The sequence below is a fragment of the Peromyscus leucopus genome, chromosome 12 (assembly GCF_004664715.2).
Source record: "Peromyscus leucopus breed LL Stock chromosome 12, UCI_PerLeu_2.1, whole genome shotgun sequence".
Taxonomy (NCBI): Eukaryota; Metazoa; Chordata; class Mammalia; order Rodentia; family Cricetidae; genus Peromyscus; species Peromyscus leucopus.
Window position 1 is genome coordinate 66,494,188 of NC_051073.1, and position 20,831 is coordinate 66,515,018.

Sequence of the window (20,831 nt, forward strand, 5' to 3'; positions counted from 1 at the left end):
GAGGGTTGTCAGGTGCATCGATCCTACCACTCTTACCGCTAAGAATGCAACATTTTCCTGCCCTCGTGCATGTAAACCTTGGATTTATTTTGTAGTGAATCTGAACGGTGCCAACCCCAAGCTAGTGCCTTTCAGGCCTGCCGGGAGGCTGATCTCCCCACCTCTGCTGCTCTCCGTTATCATCAACATCCTTCTCAGTTTGGCCATGCACGTCGTGGGCTTCGTCCTTGTGCGGAAGCAGCCTTGGTACCTCATGGAGTTGCACAGGTATCGGTGTGGCCCCGAATCCAGCTTCTGGAAGTGTGATTTCTGTCAAACCTCATCTGCCCTGCATGAAGGGAACCAATTGGGTCTTCACCTACCCAGAGTTTCAGTTCCTTTAAGGGAACTTTTGGGAAAATTTCCAACAATGTGCTTTTATCACACACCATTGACTGTTGTTTAATAGTGAGGGTGGCTGGAGGTCATAACTCTCCTGGTTTGTCCTAGTTTAAGGAGCCCAGCTTAAGCCATGTCTGGTGAAATGATCAAAATCTTTTCCTTTCAAAATTGTCCCTTTCAATGATAAAGTATATGTCACCCTCTGTATGAGTTAGGAGTTCTTAAATCTCCTAAGGGAAGAATCACAATTTACTCATCTCCCCCATCCCCTGTATCCTTAATACATACGATGGATGCACAGCTTAATGAGCAAGTAGACAGTTGAATCTACCTATGTATCTATTTACCTATTCAAACAGACAAGAGTATACATCTCTCTGCCCTTATTTTTCCTTTATTTTTGTGTCTTTTTTTTTTTCACCACAATGGAGACAACTGTGAAATATGGATATGGAAATATGGGACGTTTGCTCCAGACACCATTTGCCACGGTGGCCTGCAGATGCAAATGTGTTCCGAGGACTCCATGGTTTTTTTTTTTTTTTTTTTGGTTTCCTTTATAGTGCCTGCACAGTGAGAAATGAGAGCATCTCAGCCATCACCACGTCTCCAAATGTTCCTGAGAAAAACAGAAGTCACAGCCCCTTTTCGAGTTTTGAGAATACTACTATATGGTTTTTGGGAACCATCAACTGCATCATCGTGGCCCTCGTATTCTCCAAAGGAAAACCGTTTAGGCAGCCTACCTATACAAACTGTGAGTAACACTGCCTGGAAGCACGGCGATGATTTGACCATCGCTGATCTTTAGAACACGCATGCTCAGGTCACTCAGGAACCAATCGCACAGCTGAGTCTCAGCTCGAGTCCCCCACTTCCACTTCAGAGCTCCAAAAGTTCTGGCGCCTAATTCCCTGGCCCCTTTCTCTTTCCCCATCCAAGAGCGGCTTTCTCTTTTCATCTCATCGCTCCACCGGAAGTTGTCTTTAGTGATTTCTTTTGGGATCGTCTAAGTTGGGAAGATCGATGCAAAGACCAATCTTTACTTGTCAGTGTCTGTCCAGATTCATGCTAGGGACACGAGAAGGGGCACAGCCCTCAGCCGGGATGGCATTGTGTGGTGGCAGACTCGGAGTAGGTCCAGCCTGGAGGAAGCTCATTATACAGCACTGGGGACACCCTTGGCTGGAGGAAATTGGGACAGAGAGGTTGTTCAGGAGAAGTGGGTGCCCTAATTCGTTTCTGAGACATGTATTTGTATGTGAGCATTAACCCTCTAATTTAAAAAATTCAGGAGCACAAGTTGAAGGATCAATGTCCTCATACAAAATTGTCCCAGGAAAAGTATTTTATCTTTTTCCTCATTGGGATGAAGAAGCAGTTGAATGCTTATCTTTATACAATCACAATTTAAGATTTCATGTATTTATGGAATTCCTGATTTTCCACAAATGGATTTGAAGCAGATGACTTGTGTTAAAGCCAGCTACTTGAATGTCTTTAAAGCACTCATTGAAAGGGCATTTTATCATTGCTATTCTCTATATATTTACCACCTGCACTAATTGGAACACAACATACATATAAAAAAGGTCCCCCATCAAGGACATGCATAGAAATTATGGAGGTGAGACCCACTGCATAGAAATGAGTGCTTTCGTTCATTATGCTGTATTTGGATGCAGAAGTCAAGTAAATGTAATCAGCGTTAACCTAGAATATATCAGTCAATAGACTCGTGCTTCACACTGCAACTTCCCAAAATGATAGCCTGTGTTCTTGTTTCCTCAGATATATTTGTCCTTGTACTGATTTTGCAGATGGGCGTATGTCTTTTCATTCTATTTGCGGATATTCCAGAGTTGCATAGGCGTTTGGACGTAAGTATCTTCTCCGGAATTATGGTGTCATGTATTTTTGTCACCGGCTTCTGAAAGCAGGTCACTGTTGGAACTGACATGGACTTCCGACACCGGTTATGTACTTTGGAACTGGCAGAGTTTGAAAGAATGCTAAACTATATCTAATTTTTACTTAAGCTAATTAGGAAATAAAATTCCATCAAATGTTGATTCTGAGACTAGAGATAACCTTCGAAAAATATTGAACCATTTTTCATTGAAAACAAAATCCCCTGTAAGACTGGTAAAAATTCTACTTATATATTTTCCCTTTCAAATACCAGTTGAAGAAATTTTGCCTGCAACCATTTAGGTTAATTTTCAAATCTGTACTTACTTTGAAAAATCATGCTTTTCTGTATGTTCATAGTTATATCTGAAAGGGTGCTTTCAAAGAAGCTTGTTCCTGTATCTCAAGCTCTCTCTTACATTTGAAAAAAAAAATGTAACCAAGACAACTTTGAAATCCTACAAGATACCATAATCTTACCTACTCAAGTTAGGACAAGCTGGCACTCTGCAATAATAAAGGAGGGAATATTTTGGTCTGGCAAGAGCTTATGTAGAATCCATGACAGTGGGACTACAAAGGATGCTGAAGAGAGGCACTGTCCAGTTTAAAACCAAGCCTTCTTGTCACATAAACACGGATCTATTTTAAAATATGTGGAATATTCAGGGAAGGAAAATGATAACACTATCTGCTATCTTTCCATCTTTTAAAATTCATGTATTGTAAATGGGTTTCGCCTCAAATTTATAAAGTTTATTATGAATTGAAGCATGTTGTTTCACAACCTAGATTTTTTAAAAAATGAGTAATATATTCACATGGTTTAAAATTGTTTTTAAAATGTAAATACTCTAAAATATCCTTTCCAACCTAGCTTCCTTCTGGAGGCAATGCATGGTATCAGTTTTTTTTTTTTTAACATATATTCACACTTTATTTTCTATATATGCAGAGAAGTACATGTATTTCTTATGTGTATGAATATTCTTCCACATTTTAACACAATGGTAGCAAACTATTCTGTTTGTCAGTATTCTGAGATGTTGATATCAAAGTGGGATGTGTTATGCAAGAAATTCATTGTAGAAGATATCTATGGGAGAAAAGGGTAGAAGCCAGGGAAGACAAGGAGAGGCATCACACTGCCATGAAGACCCCGAGAAGAGTCTTGGTGTGACTGTAATGACTTAAGGATTAAGCTGAGATTGTTCATCAGGAATGTCTGGCATCTTACAGGAGAGAGTCTCAAGAGAATTCATGCCATCCTCATTTGCTGGCCGAGTAGCCCATGGGAAGTACAGTGTTGGAGTGGAAGTTGTGGTAGATTTTGAGTATAGTGTTTGGGTTGCCAATATTTATCTTCCCATCAGCGGGAGATGTGAATGGAACATTTTCATAGCTGTGTGTATTTATCTTCCCATCAGCAGGAGAGCTGAATGGAATATTTTCATGGCTGCTACAACCACATACACAGTCCTGTACCTTATTTCTTTCATGTAACAGTACATTTTGGTAATTATGTCATGCTAGCACATAAATCTCCATTGTTTTAAGTGATAACATAATATTTTATTACACATACATATGCATATTTCATGATATAGATTGTATATGTATCGTAATTTTATGTACAGTCCTATTTTAATTAATATGTAACTGTTTCTAAGTTGTTACCCTTACAAAGACGCAGTAAAAGAACCATGTACATAGCTTTTTTAGTCATGTACAAGTATATGTCAGGAGTAAATTCCTAGAAGTGGATTTAAAATAATAATCTTGAGAACATTGTTCTCCATAGGATTGCATCAGCTTTTACTCCCATCAGCATATGAGGCATTGTATAAGACATGTAATACATAGCAGAATGTACTTTGCTTATCCATCCATCCACTCACCCATCAATATATCATCCATCCATCTATCCATCCTTCCATCCTTCCATCCTCCCATCCTCCCATCCTCCCATCCTTCCATCCTTCCATCCATCCATCCTTCCATCCATCCATCCTTCCATCCATCCATCCATCCATCCATCCATCCATCCATCCATCCATCCATCTATCCTTCCATCCATTCTTCCTTCCATCCATCCATCCATCCATCCATCCATCCATCCATCCATCAGTTCATTCTCACACTTATGTATCAGGAGCTGTGCCTGAAGAGGGCTTGGAAGAAGGCAGGGGAAGTGTGGAGAGAGCTTGATTTCAGCTCCACGTGCTCCTTTGGCAAGTACCCTTGTAAACAAGGCCACAGGCTGTGACGCCATAGACACAGCCTCAAGAGAGAGCATCCCTGACCTGGTACTCCAAAGCAGGCCTTGAATGAAGAGAAACATTTCACCAGAAGGCAGAAGGCCACCCTGTCCACAGTGGAGGTCCACACATGTATCCTCAGAGATGCCTGGGAATAAAGTCACATTCCTGCATTCCCTCTTCAAAACAACACAAAGCAATCAGATAAAAAGGGTTTACTATTATTTATTTTCACTGCAAAGTGACCAAAATTAGAAAATGTAGAAATTTTAGATAAAAGAAATACTAAGAGAGAAAGAAAAGAAAGGAAAAAACCCAGTCACAATCCTCAAATAATTAATTATCAGTTTTCCACACTTAAAGTTTTTATGTCTATGTGTATGTACAAGCATATGTATGCAATATGTACTATATACACGTGCCATTTATATTCTAGATTTATTTAATCTGTGCGTGTCTGTGTGTCAGTGTGTGAATTTGTGCAAATACATGAGGGTGTCATGGAGGCCAGAATTGGGTGTCAGTCCACCTGGAGCTTGGGTTACAGGTAATTGTGAGCCACCTGATAATGTGGGTATTGGGAACTGAGCTGTTGAGCCTCCAAAAGAACACAAGTTATCTAAACCCCCAGCTACCACTTGTGTGTGTGTGTGTGTGTGTGTGTGTGTGTGTGTTTCCACTGTGGTGTATAGCTTACACAAATGCCCTGTGTGAACATGGTAACTTTTCCAGCACATGTGTTCCGAGACTAAGTGTCCTTTGTCTCTTCTGCCAGCTGCTCTGCACTCCTGTCCTGTGGAGAGTCTACATTCTCATCATGATCAGCTCCAACTTTGTTGTGTCCTTTGCTGTGGAGGTGAGTGCCCCTAGGCGAGGTGTTGTGTGTGTGTGTGTGAGAGTGGGGCCCAGTTCTTCAGGAGCTTGAGAATGAAACAACTTCAATGTGCAAAGGCTCAACACTGTGATGGTCCTTCCTTTACTCCATGGGCAGAGGCGTGGGACAATGTGCGCACACATCATCAGGTGGCTCACAACCACCTGTAATCCAAGCTCCAGGTGAACTGACACCCAGTTCTGGCCTCCATGATACCCTCACGTATTTGTCCAAAATTCACACGCTGATACACAGACATGCACAGATCAAATAATTCTAGACTATAAATGGCACGTGTATAGTGTATATAGGACAATGTGCAGTGTGCTTTTCTCTGATGAAGAAGCAAGCATTTGGTCTTCTCATCTGTGAAGTGTGGCGGGGAGGATGTAGTCATGATTCTTGAGGTTCTAGTCATTCTTCATATTCCCCAGTACATGCACAAATAGAATGATTCACATTTAAAATTGAGATATGATTTGTGCACTATAAAACTCACCATTTTAAAGTAAACAGTTTAATGTTTTTAGTATAGTCGCTGAGTGTTCAATCATCAACATTACCTTAGTTCCAAAACCCATTCCTCACCCCAAAGAAATCATGCAACCCATTAGCAATTGATTTCCATTCCATTTCTCTCCTTGACAACCACAAAAACACTTTTTGTCTCTGTGGATTTTTCTATTTGGGAAATTTCAGGTAAACAAAATAATTTTGTACATAGTTTTATTTTTTGTTCTGTCTTCAGTGCTGAAGACTAACCCACAGTCTTATACATGCTAGGTAAGCACTCTATCAGTAATCCATTCCCACAATTTGTTTGTTTGTTTGTTTATTTATTTATTTATTGGTTTTTCAAGACAGGGTTTCTCTGTGTAGCTTTTCGCCTCTCCTGGAACTCTCTTTGTAGACCAGGCTGGCCTCGAACTCACAGAGATCCGCCTGGCTCTGCCTCCCAAGTGCTGGGATTAAAGGCATGCACCACCACTGCCCAGCTTGTTTGTTTATTTTTAAGGACAGGGTCTTACAATATAACCCAGGCTGGTTAGAATCCCCAGTCTTCCTGCCTCTGCCTATTGAGTTTGGAATTATAAGGTATGCTCCATTTTGCTTCAGAGGTATGGGCCTTTTTGTGTCTAGCTTCTTGCATTTAACAGCTTGTATTGTCCCCAGCTGTGATGGGAAACTAGCCTCACAGGGAGTTCTCACAGCTTTCTTTCTACAGTTCACATTTGCTCCGTTTTCTTAGTGAAAAGAGCATGTACCCACTTTTATCTCTAACTGTTTCACTCTCTCTTCTCTCAGTGATTATCAGACATAATCTCCCTTCTTCAAAGCCTGGTATTGGAAGGTGGTACCTAATGAAGGCATCTGTAGAGAAGAGAAATGTGGAGTTCTATCTGTCTCCATTTTTTTCTCTGAACTGTAGAACTATTGTGTTCCAGCAACTGAGGTATTTACAGTGGGCTGTGGGCTCCTTACAACCTGACTTCCCAGCCAGTGCTGTGAGGACAGAATCTCTGGGAACATTCCACCCTGTGCAGAGCAAAGACCACCATAGTGGTCAGTGGAAGAACAGAGCCCCGAATCAGGGCACTGGACCCTCTCTCTGGAGGATAAACCAGGTTATGCCACAACAGAGCGGACACCACACTCATCTGGCAGGCTTGGCAAAATGGGAAGCACAGATTATCAAACCCCGCCCCCCTTTACTGTGTCTGGCTCAGTAGATGTGAGAGCCTGCACGTCCAACAGGTTGCGGAGTGATTCTACTGTGATGGGTCCTGGCAGCACACTCTCAAAGCACTATGCCAAGCCGTACATTCTCCAAAGCAACCAGATTCATGTGGGTGTCCTCAGATTGAGCTGCAGAAAGGGGGTTCCCACCATTGAAAGCAGAGTTTCTCAACCTTCCTAATGCTGGGACACTTTAATATGGCTCCTTATGTTGTGGTGATCCCAACCATAAAATTATTTTATTGCTACTTCATAACTGTAGTTTTGCTACTGTTATGAATTATAATATGAATATCTGATATACTTTTGGGGGGGGGGGTCACAACCCACAGGTTGAGAACTGCTGTTTTTAAGGATACTCTCACATACATGTCTTGCTGATTGCTCTTTCCATTTGGAGCATATTTCTCCATATCGGCATATTGACATTCTGTTCCATCCTCTACAGCACAAGTGCAGGACTGACCTCTTCATGAATCTTGCCTGACCCCCGGGTCTGCTAGGCAATTAACAAAACTTGCTAAGTGCAGCTTAACCAGCCAAGACCTTTACTGATTTGGGAACCAGACTTGAGAGGGACACTTTAGGACTCTCACATACCAGAGGTCTGCACCTCTCGGCACCAACAACCTTCACTGTGTCTTTTCATGCTTCCTGCTCAGGTCTCTAGCCCAGTTGTGTGAAACATCTGTATATAGGCAGAAAACAGGGGAGGTTTTACTTCTTCAGATATGAATGTACTACCAGGAAACAAGTTTTCCTATGGCACATCAGCAGATGTTTTCATTTGCCTCATTAGTTAGGGCGGTCTCCTTGTTATTCTGAGTAGAAAGGCATTCTGGGTAAGGGAATCCATGCTCGGACAGGTTGGCTTAGACAGTTGCTTGTCTTTCTTCCCCAGCTGGTATATTTTCATCAAAGGGCACAGGCTCAGACAGTCAGTCCTTCTGGTGTGAATCCTGGTTCCAGCTCTTCGTTGATGCTTGACTTTGGGCAAATTATTCAATTTCATTGGGTTTGTTCCCTCTGCTATAACATGTTACTAGTAACCATACCTTTCTTTATATACATATGGACGGAAATGTGAGCAGTGAGAAGCACAGAGTAAGTGTCGAATAGTCATAAACCTATCTGGACATGGTGGGGCTGCCTGTCTGGAATCCTAGAACTTGGGAAGCTGAGGTAGGAAGATCAAGAGTTTGAGGCTAGCCTGGGCTGTATAAAGAGATTCAGTCTCAGAAGTCCAAACCTAAACAAAGCAAGCAAAAATAAAAAAGAAACAAGGCCCCTCAAACACATCCAAAAACAAATACAAGAAAAACACAGTGTAAGAGCCATCTTCATCTCTTGTGACACTCACCACTTCTTACTTTGTTTCTGTCACTTTCAACCATGTCTTTATACACTTGTTCTTTCCACAACAGTTCACTGACCTTGTGGCATATCCCAGGGTATTTCGCCAGGAGAAAGATAACAGAGGGCGGGACTTGCAATCTACAGTCAGTGAGCAGACACATGCTAAAGTTAATTGTGCGTTCATGCCTTCTCTTGCCATTAAGCTCTGCTGGCAAGAACTTGCATTAGTAGCTATTGCATTTAAAATCCTACATTTTATTGCATTTAATCCTGCAATCACTGCAGTGAAAATTCTAGTTGGGGCTAAGTAAGAGTCATTTAAATTAAATATTAGCAATGACCTTGTTCATAACCAGCAGTTGGGATGGGTCACTGATACTCCTAAGAGCAAGGCAACTTTTTGGTTCTCATGTTGAGTGAGAGATGAAGATACACACATGTGTGTTTGCTATGAGCTACCAGCAACTTCTATATTGAAAAATTAGACACCTGAGACACCTTTCCTATGACATTCAGTTGTTCACTAATCCCTTTCTCTGTGATCAGCAGGTGCTTAGAGATAGGGTAGAATTATTGAGTCTTTGATAGAGGACTATCATGATTGAGAAAGATGGAGGCTGTTTTCCTGCCTCATGTGGTGAATGAACCTAAGAGAGGAGATAAAGACTGTCATGGGCTCAGCAAGATGTCTTTCCTTTAAGTGACTCTGAATGTGTGCCAGAAAGTGCAAAGGAATGCTGGGTGAACTGAGCTAAATTCACCTTACTGGCCAGCTTGTGTTATACAGAGTCCAAACAGTTTTCTCAAGGGTAGGCATGATGTCTGACTCTCTTTGCAGCATTTTAAGTATTGTCTGGTTTGCTGAGGCCTGGCTCTAACGCTAAGCTTAGAGCATCCCAGAAATCAAGTAGGTTCAAGTGAGATCTTAGTGTATGAATCTCATTCCCTGCCTGCTCAGAAGCATGGGAGCTGATACAAATGGTTTTAATAATGTCCATCTTTTTTTTATTATGGTGAACGCATGTGTATGTCCAGAAGTACTAAAGAATTGAGTAGTCAGTTGGAAAACTTACAGAGAATTCTTTTACAGAAATGGCTTCTCATCAAAGCTTTGCTTTGCTTCTAGCTATGCATTTCATTTACAAGGCGGAATCGCAAGGCAGATCACCCATCAGTGAAGCTTTAGTTCCTCTTTGGAGGGTGGCAGAGGGGTATATAAGTAGCGCGTTAGAAGGAGAAAGATTCCACACAACGTGGAGATTCCCATCTCATCTCTCATGTAATTTGTTTAAACAAATGCCTAGATTCCCTACAACTGTTATATTTAAAAACTCAGAGTTGGTACCAGTGCCCCTGCCTTCTCCCAGCTCCAAGGAGAGCTACAGTGCTCCTGTTACGGGCAGGCAGACTAACAGGTTGGCCAGATGCTGAAGATGGCTCCCTGGGTCTTAATTCCTTCCAAGAGGCCTACCGGTGTTCAGAGGTAAAGACTCAGGCAAGCTGTACTTCCTATCTTTACTGTGGACAATAAGACTAAAATAACAAAGATGGACAGATTGTAGGAAAACTACATGTCCCATAGTTCCTCATTAACTCAGTGCACAAAAGATACCCGGGATGGACATCAAAACCAGTTCTAATTTTGTCAGTTTGTTCTCCTTTTCTTTTATGAAAATATCTAAGATGCAAGATGCTAAATTTTGGATGAACTATGATAAGATGGAATGACACACTCTCTCTCTCTCACACTCACTCACTCACACACATCTCTCACTCATATTCTTATGCACACACCCCTGAAACTCTTCTGTGATTAGGCTTATGACTAGTTTTCCTTAATGGAATACTACTTCCTGGAATGAAATGGCAGTTCAAAGTGTTTGTAATAGATTTTTTTGTATTTGTGTTTTGCCTGAATGTGTATCTGTACACCATGTGCATGGGATACCCAAGAAGGATAGAAGAGGACTTCAGGTCCTCTAGAACTCGAGCTACAGAAGGCTGTGACCTGTAGTGTTATGCTGGCAATTGAACTCTGGTCCTCTACCAGAGTTACTAGCAACTAGCGCTCTTAACTGCTGAGCTGTCTCTCCAGCCCCGAATGTTTTTTTTGCGATGGATGCATCACTTTTATAATATTAAAAAGGCATTTCAGTGAAGGTGAAGGCAAGTTAGGCAAGGCCTCAGCACACAATCATTAGTTAAAAGAGAAGTTCAGGGGGCTGGCAAGGGTGATAGCCCTGCCCTGCTCTGCCCCGCATTGTAAGGGCAGCTGTATAATCCTTACAGCACATACAAGGAAGGGATTATTATTTCTAGCTCAACCGGCTCAGGCTTATAGACTTCCTTCTTCAGTGCTGGGAGTTGGTCACAAGTGCCAGACTAATTACTTGGCCATAGTCTTACAGTTATGAAGTGAACCTATATTTCTCTAACCCCAAGACTGAGGCCTCTATTTAAATTTCATTGGCCTGTGCTCCCAGTTGGCAATACCTTGCAGAGGTATATCAAAGACACATCCTGCAACTTCCCACACTTTTGGTTCTATGAGATGCTAAAACTTTTTTTTATAAAATGTCATTTTATAAGGCATGAAGTTGGATGTAGTATGGTGTGAAATACAGTATTTGAATGATTTTAAATTTAATTTAGATGTGAGATTTCCAAGAACTGTCTTGGAGGTAGGCTGCTTCCAGCTGAACTTCCAGGTTTTTGAAAACCCCTTCTTGGAGCTGAGTTCCTTAAGTAGAAAAGTTTGAGAATCCAGCTGCAAAACTTCTTAAGATTTGCTTAGGTCCCAGGCTTTTGTTAAGCTGGATCCAAGCAAACATTGAAAGAGTATCTGAATGTGATCTAAGGAATTGGGTAACTTAAATCACAAAATTGTTTATCTTTTATCTTACAGGAGACTATTATTGAAAACCGGGCGTTGTGGCTAGCCGTCAAGAGATGTTTTGGTTATCAATCAAAAAGCCAGTACCGGATATGGCAGAGGAATTTGGCAAATGACTCAAATTGGCCCCCACTAAACCAAACCTCCTGCTCTGACATGCAGGGGGTGTCCTACAGCAACCCTGTGTTTGAGAGCAACGAGGAACAACTTTGAAGGAGGGCAGTATCTAAACAGTTGTCAACATGAAGACAAAAAGGGCCAGTTTCAGAGACGTTGAAGCAATTTGACTCTTCACACTATCAATTGGAGTTTGTGTGTGTGTGGGGGGATAAACTACCAGTGCTTGGTGACACATTAAAGTCCATCTGCTTAAACGGAGTCTGTGCAGAACAGTGTCCCCAGAAGATGTCTTTCCTCCTGGCTTCTGGGCTTCTGGTGGCTCCCATTGAACCGAGAATGGAGTAAGATTTACAATGGGCCAAAAGACAGGCAGGTATCAGAGGGAAAATATATGTTAGGATAATTCTGAAAATAAATGAAACTAGGAAAGGTCACACACCGTGCATTCTGTAACATAGTAAGGGTCAGTGTCCAACAGCCACCTGATGGGAAAACTAATGAGAAGCATCATCTAATCTCCCTTCCCTGGTTCCAGACTCACAGCCTTCCTTCTCCGGTTGGCCTTCCTCTGCATATTTGTTACAACGACACACACCCCTTCATCTCAGTGACTCCTCATACTAGAGATTTTTCTCTTGCTGGGACAGCTGTCCCCAGGGTGGTGAGCACTTCAGAGTGACGTCTCTACCGTGACAACACGGGGACTCTATGTTCACTGGAGCGGGGGTCGGGGGCTGGAGACGACATGGAGAGGGTCCCTGTTTCACCCCCAGAGCAGCAGCTCTTCCCACCCCTCCCCTCAGGCCGTTAGCAGAGGCTTGGCCCAGGAGCTGGGGAGGGCTTTCACTTGTACCTAGGATTCAAGAAACCCTGTGACTAAGGAGGCCCCTGCTTAGAAGAGCTTCACCATAGTTTTAATACTGGGCTGTTTCCATTTTGTAAATTTTCATGCTAGAGTCCCCCCACTTTCAGGCCCCACAATGATAATACCGTCTCGCTTGTGTTCTAGGGTCAAGGCAGGAGGGTATCAAAGGGTCTAAGTATTGGTTGCTCCCTGGCTGAATGAATGAACCCATGGGTCAGGGGCCCCTCATCTTCCTTACGCTCTGCTCTGCTGTTTTGGAGGATGCCCCTTGTGTGTTCTGTATTATATGTTGTCATTGAGCAAGCTGGGTCTTTCTGGCTTAAGACTGACCTGCTTCTAGAAAACAAAATTTTACCACCATTGACAACTGGATTGTACGGGATTGACTCAGCATAGAAAGCACCGGATTTCTCTTAGGCCTGTGGGCAACATTGAACTTCAGGACAACATCCACACATAGTTGTTTTTTTTTTTTAATTTAAAAATTATACTCATACAATATATTTTGATCATTTTCCTCTCCTTCAACTCACCGCCAGCCCCCCAGACCTTCTCTACCTCTGGACCCATCCAACTTCTTTTTCTCTCTCTCAAACAAAAAATAGAATAGAAAAATAAAAAGAAAGGAATATCAAACGAACAACAAACAGTAAAAAAAAAAAAAAAAAAAAAAAAAAAAAAAAAAAAACCAAACCAACAAACAAACCAAAAAAAAAACCCCAAACCCAAACAAAAGCAAAACAATGGTGATCTGGAGATACGTGCCTTTAATGGAGACAGACAGACCTCTGTGAGTTCAAGGTCAGCCTGGTTTACACAGCACACATAGAATTTTTAAAATAAGACAAAGTGTCTATTATGAGCATGAGATTCTTAATGAGTATTGTGAGAAGGGGTGAACATTCTGGCCCAGAAGATCTTCACTATTTATTTATAGCTCCTCAAAGTATTCCTCTCCCCACTGAGCTCTTGTGAGAGTTTGGGATCCCATAACTGCAGATGATTTGGAGGACATCGTGTCTCCTAGCCAGAGGATACCTCATTGCTTCTACTTTTCAAATAGGCATGTAGAAAAGTCCCTGTCCCAAGGCTGCGGGCTCATTATCCGCCTTGATCCTGAAGGAAATATTTCCTTTTGCTTCTCCACCGATATGGCAGCTCGGGCAGTCTTTATAGATTGACAGATTTTCTCATGTTCCAAAAGAGAGGGTGAGTGCCTCTGGAGGTCTACAATGTAATCATGAAGAAGGATATCACAGACAGTCCATGCTTAGATGATTTCACTGCCAAGGGCTTTCCTGCCCACTAACTGGTTGAGTTCGTACAGTTCTGGGACTCCACAAGGAAGGGCTTACCATCCCCACCAAACAAGAGATGAGCAGAGACCCAGGCCTCACACAGATCTCCTAAATAAGCCACATGCTGCTGCTTAGCAGCTCCCAATTGCAAGACCCCCGAAGAGCAGGGTGGTGTTCAGTGTGACCTCACTGTCAGGCAGAAAATGGGCTTCTTACTCACAGGTTGAAGCAAGCCTTTAGTAATAACAGACCTCTGTTTAAATGAATGCCAGGCCCAAATTAGATCTATAAATATATAAAATAAAAGCAAAAAAATATAAGCATTTGTTGGTCTTTCTGAACTTTGAGTTGCTCTTGCCTTGGTCCTCAGAGGTTCCATTGAAAGCAATTTATAAATGGAAGCATGGAGTTGGCTAAGCGGCTGGTTCTTCACTAGTTACCCACTCTTAAAAGCCATTGCCAAGGGACTCAATTTGAAGGTTATTTTTGGGACATCTTAGAAGCAGTGACTGAAAGAGGAAGGTAAGGTCAGCCTGGGGAGAGCCCTGAAACTAGGGGAGCTGCACTTAAGTATTTGAAGAGTTATCATCCAAGGGAAGGACAGGACTGTGCTGAGCAGGCAGATGAAGAGGAGGGGATGAAGAACACACAGGGACAACTTCAGGCTAACAATGACCATTGCCCTCAGGGCTAGCACACAGCCTGAACTCCGTGACATCAGAGATGCAAGGGACTTTTTCAAGAGTGAAAAGAGAAGGAAGTCACAGGTCTTAGTGTGGGTTCTGTTGCTGTGAAGAGATGCCATGACCATGGCAACTCTTATAAAGGCAAATGTTAATTAATTGGACCTGGCTTACACTTTCAGAGGTTTAGTTCTTTATGTTCGTGGCGGCGTGCAGGCGGATATGGTGCTAGAGAATGAGTTGAGAGTTCTACATCTTGATTTGCAGGCAACAGGAAGTCAACTGTCACTCTGGGCGTGACTTGAGCATATGAGACCTCAAAGCTCACCTCCACAGTGGCACACTTCTTCCAACAAGGACACCTATTCTAAGAAGGCCACACCTCCTAACAGTACCACTCCCTATCGGCCTGTGGGGACCAATTGCATTTAAACTACCACATCACGTATCAGCTAAGACTCAGCTAGCTGCAAGATCTTTGTCAGGCTTGGCATCCTCGGTGTCTCTTCATTATGCTGTGATGTGGACCAAACAGGCAGAATAGGACGTGTGTTGAAGTGGGGAGGGTAAGAAACATGAGCAAGTGTCCTGAATATGAATGTGGCACTTCCTGCCACTGGTACACTTTTCTGTCCAAGACTTGGAGGAACAAAAGATTTGGTCAAATGATACAGATCATTTGAGGGATCCCCTGTAACCTGCAGAGAAGTACATAGACCGGGTTCTCCTGCCTACATGCACAGAGGTCTGAGATGAACATGTGTCCTACTTTTGTGTGTTTTTAGAAGTATACATGTGTACACTTGCTCATGTGATGAGGGAAGAGTGATAATGGACTCAGAGCTTTTTGTTTAGTGTGTGCCATAATAAATAGCCTGGAAGGAAGATACAAGTAAAACCTATAACCATGGTTTGCTAAAAATCTCTCTCTCCCCCGCCCCCCCTCTTGTCTTTCACTCATCGTAACAAATAGATATGGTCCATTCCAATAGTGTCAAGTCAACATAACATCTGTCACAAAGCTCCAGACAGTCATAATGTCACAGAGGCGATTACTTCCTGCCTTACATACAGGATGTGTAGTTTACAATATTTATTCTCTTGTTTAAACTTCATTATCATGGAGAAAAGCAGGGCAAAATCTACTATCTTTCTCCTTTAGGTGAGGTGTCAGACACTCTCCGAGTCTCAGTCACATAGCCAAGGACACGCAGCCAGGGGTAGAGGGCTGGAGTCAGACACAGCTCTTCTATCAGCGGGTTCCCCTGCTGTGGAGTTCTTCAACGTTGTTTTCTCCTGGATGAAGAGCTGGGAGCACAGAAAAGTGGGTGTCATGGCAACTAGCCAATGCCGTTGCCATCATGAGTATAATTTCCTCCAGGAAGAGTTTTTAGTTTCTCACAGAAGTTCTCCGGAACTGCCCCATCCATCACAGAAAAGGTCAGCTCCCACAGCTGAGAGTAAAGTCAGAACCGCTGCCCCGCGAGCACGTTTCCTGTGGGCAGAGGAAGCCTTGGTTTCTGACTTCAGCCTCCACCGGCAGAAACTGACATTTCTCTTAGAATTTGCTCAACCTCTGCTTTGCAGAGCTTCTCGGGGTCATCTAGATTCTTTTTTGGCTTTGAACTATGCTCAATTCGTGTGCATAAAGAGATGCTTGAAGGTTGCCACCATGCAGCATCCGTCTGCCCTTTGGTTCCCATTACACTTGTCCAAATGACCTTCTAAGTGTGATCAATAGGAAGATTCTCTTTAAAATTAAACAAATGTGCAAATAGCCAGAAGAGAACGCAACTCTTTTATTATTATTATTTAATTTTATAATTTAATTTAATTTTACATATCAGCTACAGATTCCCCTGTCCTCCCTCCACACCTCCCCCCAATCCACCCCCATTCCCATCTCCTCCAGGGCAAGGACTCCCCTGGGGATTCAGCTCAGCCTGGTAGACTCAGTCCCCTCCTCCTTTCACCCAGGCTGAGCAAAGTGTCATAGGCCCCAGGCTCCAAAATTCCAGCTCATGCACTCAGGACAGGTCCGGGTCCCACTGCCTGGGGGCCTCCCAAACAGTTCAAGCTAATAGACTGTAACTCTTCCAGTGCTGCAGTTATAGCCTTCAGTGTGAGCCTCCAGGCCTTGCCCAGCACACCATGCCTAGTGCTCCCTGTGGTGGTTTAAAAGAGAAATATCCCTCATGGTGTCAGGAGTTTAAATACGTGGTCCCTAGTTGGCTAGTTGGCGGAGCTGTTTGGGTAGGTTTAGGGGGTGTGGCCTTGCTGGGCTTTGAGCATGTAAAGACTTAAGGCCATTTCTAGCTTGCTTTCTGCTTCCTGCTTGGGATTCAAGCTGTGAGCCCTTAGCATCCAGTTCTAGCTGCCATGCCTGCTGCTGCGCTGCCACACTTCCCTGCTATGATGGACTCATCCCTCCGGAATCTTAAACCCAAATAAACTCCTCCTTCTACGAGTTGATATCGCTGCCTCCGGGACCAGCCTCTAGACAGCACAGCGCTTGAAGGGAAAATCCACAGCATTGGCGCACACTGGACGTTTCGATCTGAGGGGGTCAGGAAAAAAAGACACTCACACATTCTCTCGATCGTTTCCTTCTTTATTCATCAGCCTCTTCTGATGGACTGACTGGGCTGGATCCGGCTGCTTGGATTTGGCTGGCTTTGGGAGCGAACAGCCATACAAAAGTGTATTTATAGATTGTTACATAAAGTATTTCCTCATGCCAAGGTCCCTAGCCTAATTTACATGTCTTACTGAGGAAGACCATCACCTGCCTCCATGAATCTAGTTCTTCATTAAGCATTGGGTACAATACACAATAATACAAAAGGCCCAGGTGTGCCTGAGGTGTCTTGTGACCAAGGTCATGGGATGGCCACAAGGCCCCCTCAGCGAAACAATCATTGTTTTTCACAAGGGTTCTTTAAGGTCGAGGTACTTATAAAAATCGTTCGTTCATTCTAATCTCTATCCCATACAGTGATTTTGTTAAATTCCTACAGAGTACAGGAAGCGTGCTTTGCATCTCCCTTACATGATTAAAAACAAAACCATCCCAATATCCCATATACGTTTATGTCTAAGGAACTTACTGCAGATCAACAGAGAATAAGCAGACAGAAAGCATCTTTTCACAGACAACTCCCTTGCTGGCAGGCAGCATGCTGAGGTTACCAAGAAAGAATTCTACTGTCTGTCTTGAAAGTTAATCTTACAAGGAATTCTAAAGGAATCACAAAGCTAAACTTTTGTACATAAAAGACAATAAGTTGGCTGTACTTTAGGCCCTCAGGATGTATACCCATTTCTCAATAGCATCTTATAACAGGAGACTGAGGGCAGGAATATGTACAAGGAGTTAATCATCACCTTTGATCAATAACCAACCTTAACAGTTGGGCGCTTTGTGTTTTTAACCTCAGCTATGTGTCTTTATGGACATTAGATTGTTCTCTGTGTGGGTTTTTTTTTTTTCCATCTTAAAGTTATTGTCAAAATATCCGATCTAACCTGAAGTCATTACAAGGCTTTGTTTCAGCCAAATGATTGCACATTGAGACCTGTAACTGTATCTTTTTAGCATTAAGAGAATTGGGGCCAGCCTGACTTCCAGAGAATTCAATATTCTCCTAATCAATGACATGAGCTGTGATCTAAAGCAGCTCCTTAGGTGGAACTCATAGTGAAACATATCCTTGCATTTACTTTTATTCATCAAGGCACTGTATAAGCTAACATTATTATCAATTAGATGGTACAGCTTAGGGAGGAAGTCATCTTTATAAAAACACAGGTAAAAATGTACAGTAGAACAGGATGTTTCCATGAGATAAACACATTACCTCAGTGGAGAATTTCTCCACCCAATTCAACCATTCAGATATCAGAGAAAGGCAGCAGCAGCAAATATGCAAAGACTTAGCAGAAGCAGAAGACCTTCTGGGGTCTGGGGTCTCAGAGGGCCTTACCTACCCGGGAATTATCCACTAGAGGGTTGCCTCCTGGTGGGTCACCACCCTGAACCTCAATCATCACCTGCTTTCCCCTGACATGGCTACGGGGCAAATTGCCTTAGTCATGGTGTTTTTACCACAGCAACAGGAAAGTCGCTAATACATCACCCGAGGAAGAGTGTGAGGAAGAGTGTGTTTGCCCTCTTCTCTGTCTTGACCTCTCTTACCCAGCATTCTTCAGGCCTAGAGCCATTCCTTCCTGCACATTTCAGCCACACACCACTTCTTCCAAAAAGCCTTCTTGGCCGTTTTATATGGCGGTCCCCTGTTTGGTTTGTTATCTGCCCCATACTTATACAGCCCTTAGGTGACTGCGATAGAAAGAGACTGTTTCGGGGCACTTCATGAGGAAATCAATGAGCTGAGTCACAAATCCAGGTCTTACAGCTTCTAAATCAAGATCTTCATAGTGTCCATCAGTAACCAGATTCTGCTGGTCAAGTTAGCTAATCCAATGGCAAAGAGAATGCATATCATTGTTGAGCTTGGTCCACATTCGAATACAAAGCTCTCCAGAAGCCATCCAGACTTTCAGCTCTGTTCCCATGCTGTCTCCTCTTCCCTCCCTCCCTCCCTCCCTCCATCCATCCATCCATCCATCCCTCCCTCCCTCCTTTTTCCCCTCCTTCCTTCCCCTCTTTGTGGTGTTGGCTCCATGGAATGTCTGATGGCTATGTTGTGATAAAGGTCACATACCTATTGATTAGGGACAGTGTTGTGCTTGTAGCTGTGGGCAGAGGGTCTTACTCCTGCAGTGTGCAGTACGCACTGAGCAATTGTGGGGACACCTTTCACACTAGTAGGACAAACCGAACTGCCATCAAGGGGTTTTGAGATGCACTCGAAAACAAGTGGGCTATGAAGAGTGCCGCCCATCCCCCCTTCACTGAGGCTCTAGGTCCCAAGCCCTCTCTTGGCAGTGCCCTGTGTGCAGAAATTCCTCTCTACCAGGGCTTCAGTCACTTCCTGACTACAAGAGCGTCTATGCTGACTTCCTGACTGACAGCTCTCCTCTTTTCCTTCAGATTCGTGTGAGTTCTACTGTCTAAATCTGATGACGCTGTGTCCATGGTAGGAATGCTTGCTGATCTAAATTACCTACCATATAAAGCGCACCTTGCTCACTAAGGAACCCAAGGTCCTTTGTCCTGCCCAGCTATGGTCTCATTTCAGACTTATCCCCTTCTTGGACTTCCTGTTGCTGTAAACTCAACTTTCTCTTTCCAGAACCAGTGCTCACTTTCCCAGCCTAACGCCCTGGCTCACACTCTATCCAGGGAACCAGCCATTCTTACCAGAATTTCCACACATCCAAATCCCACCTATCTCTTCACATCTGACAAGAATGGTGCCTGGGGTGGGGTGCCTTTAGTCTGCAACACTGGAGTGGGGTGCCCTTTAGTCTGTAACACTGGAGTGGGGTGCCCTTTAGTCTGCAACACCCGTCACATCCTACGCACATCTTCTTGTACAGCTCTACATTCTACCCTTGCATGTGTGGTCTTAAGCTGTCACAGCTTCTGCTCCTCTCACCAACCCCAACTTTGACTAGAAAGCACAGTCTTCAAGGATGGGGTCCAAGCCAGCATCACGTCTTCCTCCTGCTCGGCCTCGAGCATGAGGTCATGCTCAGCAAGCAGCTGTGACATGATTGAATAAAAAAAAAAAAAAAAAGTATAATCTGGGATATTCTGCCAATTGATTTTTCTTCCTTTGTCTAGGAACATCTGTTTTCCATCCAGTACAAAGAAGCTTAACTCGAACAATAGCACTATGAATAAAATCAACCATAAAGGCAAAGCAAAGAGATTGCAGTGTTGTGTCTAATGCACGTGGCTTTTCATTGATGGAGTGAGGGTGTGGAAGTGTGGTATAGAGCTGGAAAGCTAAGCAGCTACTTCAGAGACTGTCTCAATATGTATAAGACATACGGTTTTTAATAAGGATGCAAGGGCTTTCATAGGAAAATACTCAACCCAAAGAAGCAGTCGAAGTGAACCAGCTTATTTAAAAGTCAAACAAGGCCTATCAAGGAATTGAGGGCAAAGTTCAAGGCCAGAAGGGCAGGCATTTTCATTCTGTTCTTTGATTTCACCTCACTTTGAGGAAATTTCATAGATGTCTAAGGAAGCAAAAGCCATGAGTAAACACACACACACACACACACACACACACACACACAACATACACACACACCACACCATACACCACACATATATTACACACACCACCTACCACATATACACACACCACCCCCACACACAACGCACACACACACCACACACACACACCACACACACACACCACACATACACACACACACACACACACACACACACACACACACACACACACACACAATGGCATCCCCCCCTGCCCTGCCCATGCACAGGTGGGAGAGAGACAGAGACAGAGAGACGGAGAAAG

General features: G+C 43.3%; 1 protein-coding gene across 6 annotated transcripts in view; it reads left to right on the forward strand.

Annotated features, from left to right (window-relative positions):
* Atp13a4 (ATPase 13A4) overlaps positions 1 to 11,964 on the forward strand; it is a 126,818-nt gene extending 114,854 nt beyond the window's left edge. For 5 of the 6 annotated variants that reach the window (XM_037209804.1, XM_037209806.1, XM_037209805.1 and 2 more), the window contains 5 exons: positions 96 to 267; positions 945 to 1,138; positions 2,173 to 2,261; positions 5,326 to 5,406; positions 11,423 to 11,964. In XM_037209804.1, coding sequence (XP_037065699.1) covers positions 96 to 267; positions 945 to 1,138; positions 2,173 to 2,261; positions 5,326 to 5,406; positions 11,423 to 11,623 — 737 coding nt within the window. In that variant the 3' untranslated portion in view covers positions 11,624 to 11,964. Of the gene's footprint in view, positions 1 to 95; positions 268 to 944; positions 1,139 to 2,172; positions 2,262 to 5,325; positions 5,407 to 11,422 lie in introns of those variants that run through there. The other variant, XM_037209808.1, reaches the window with a different exon arrangement.
* The last annotated feature ends 8,867 nt before the right edge of the window (positions 11,965 to 20,831 follow it).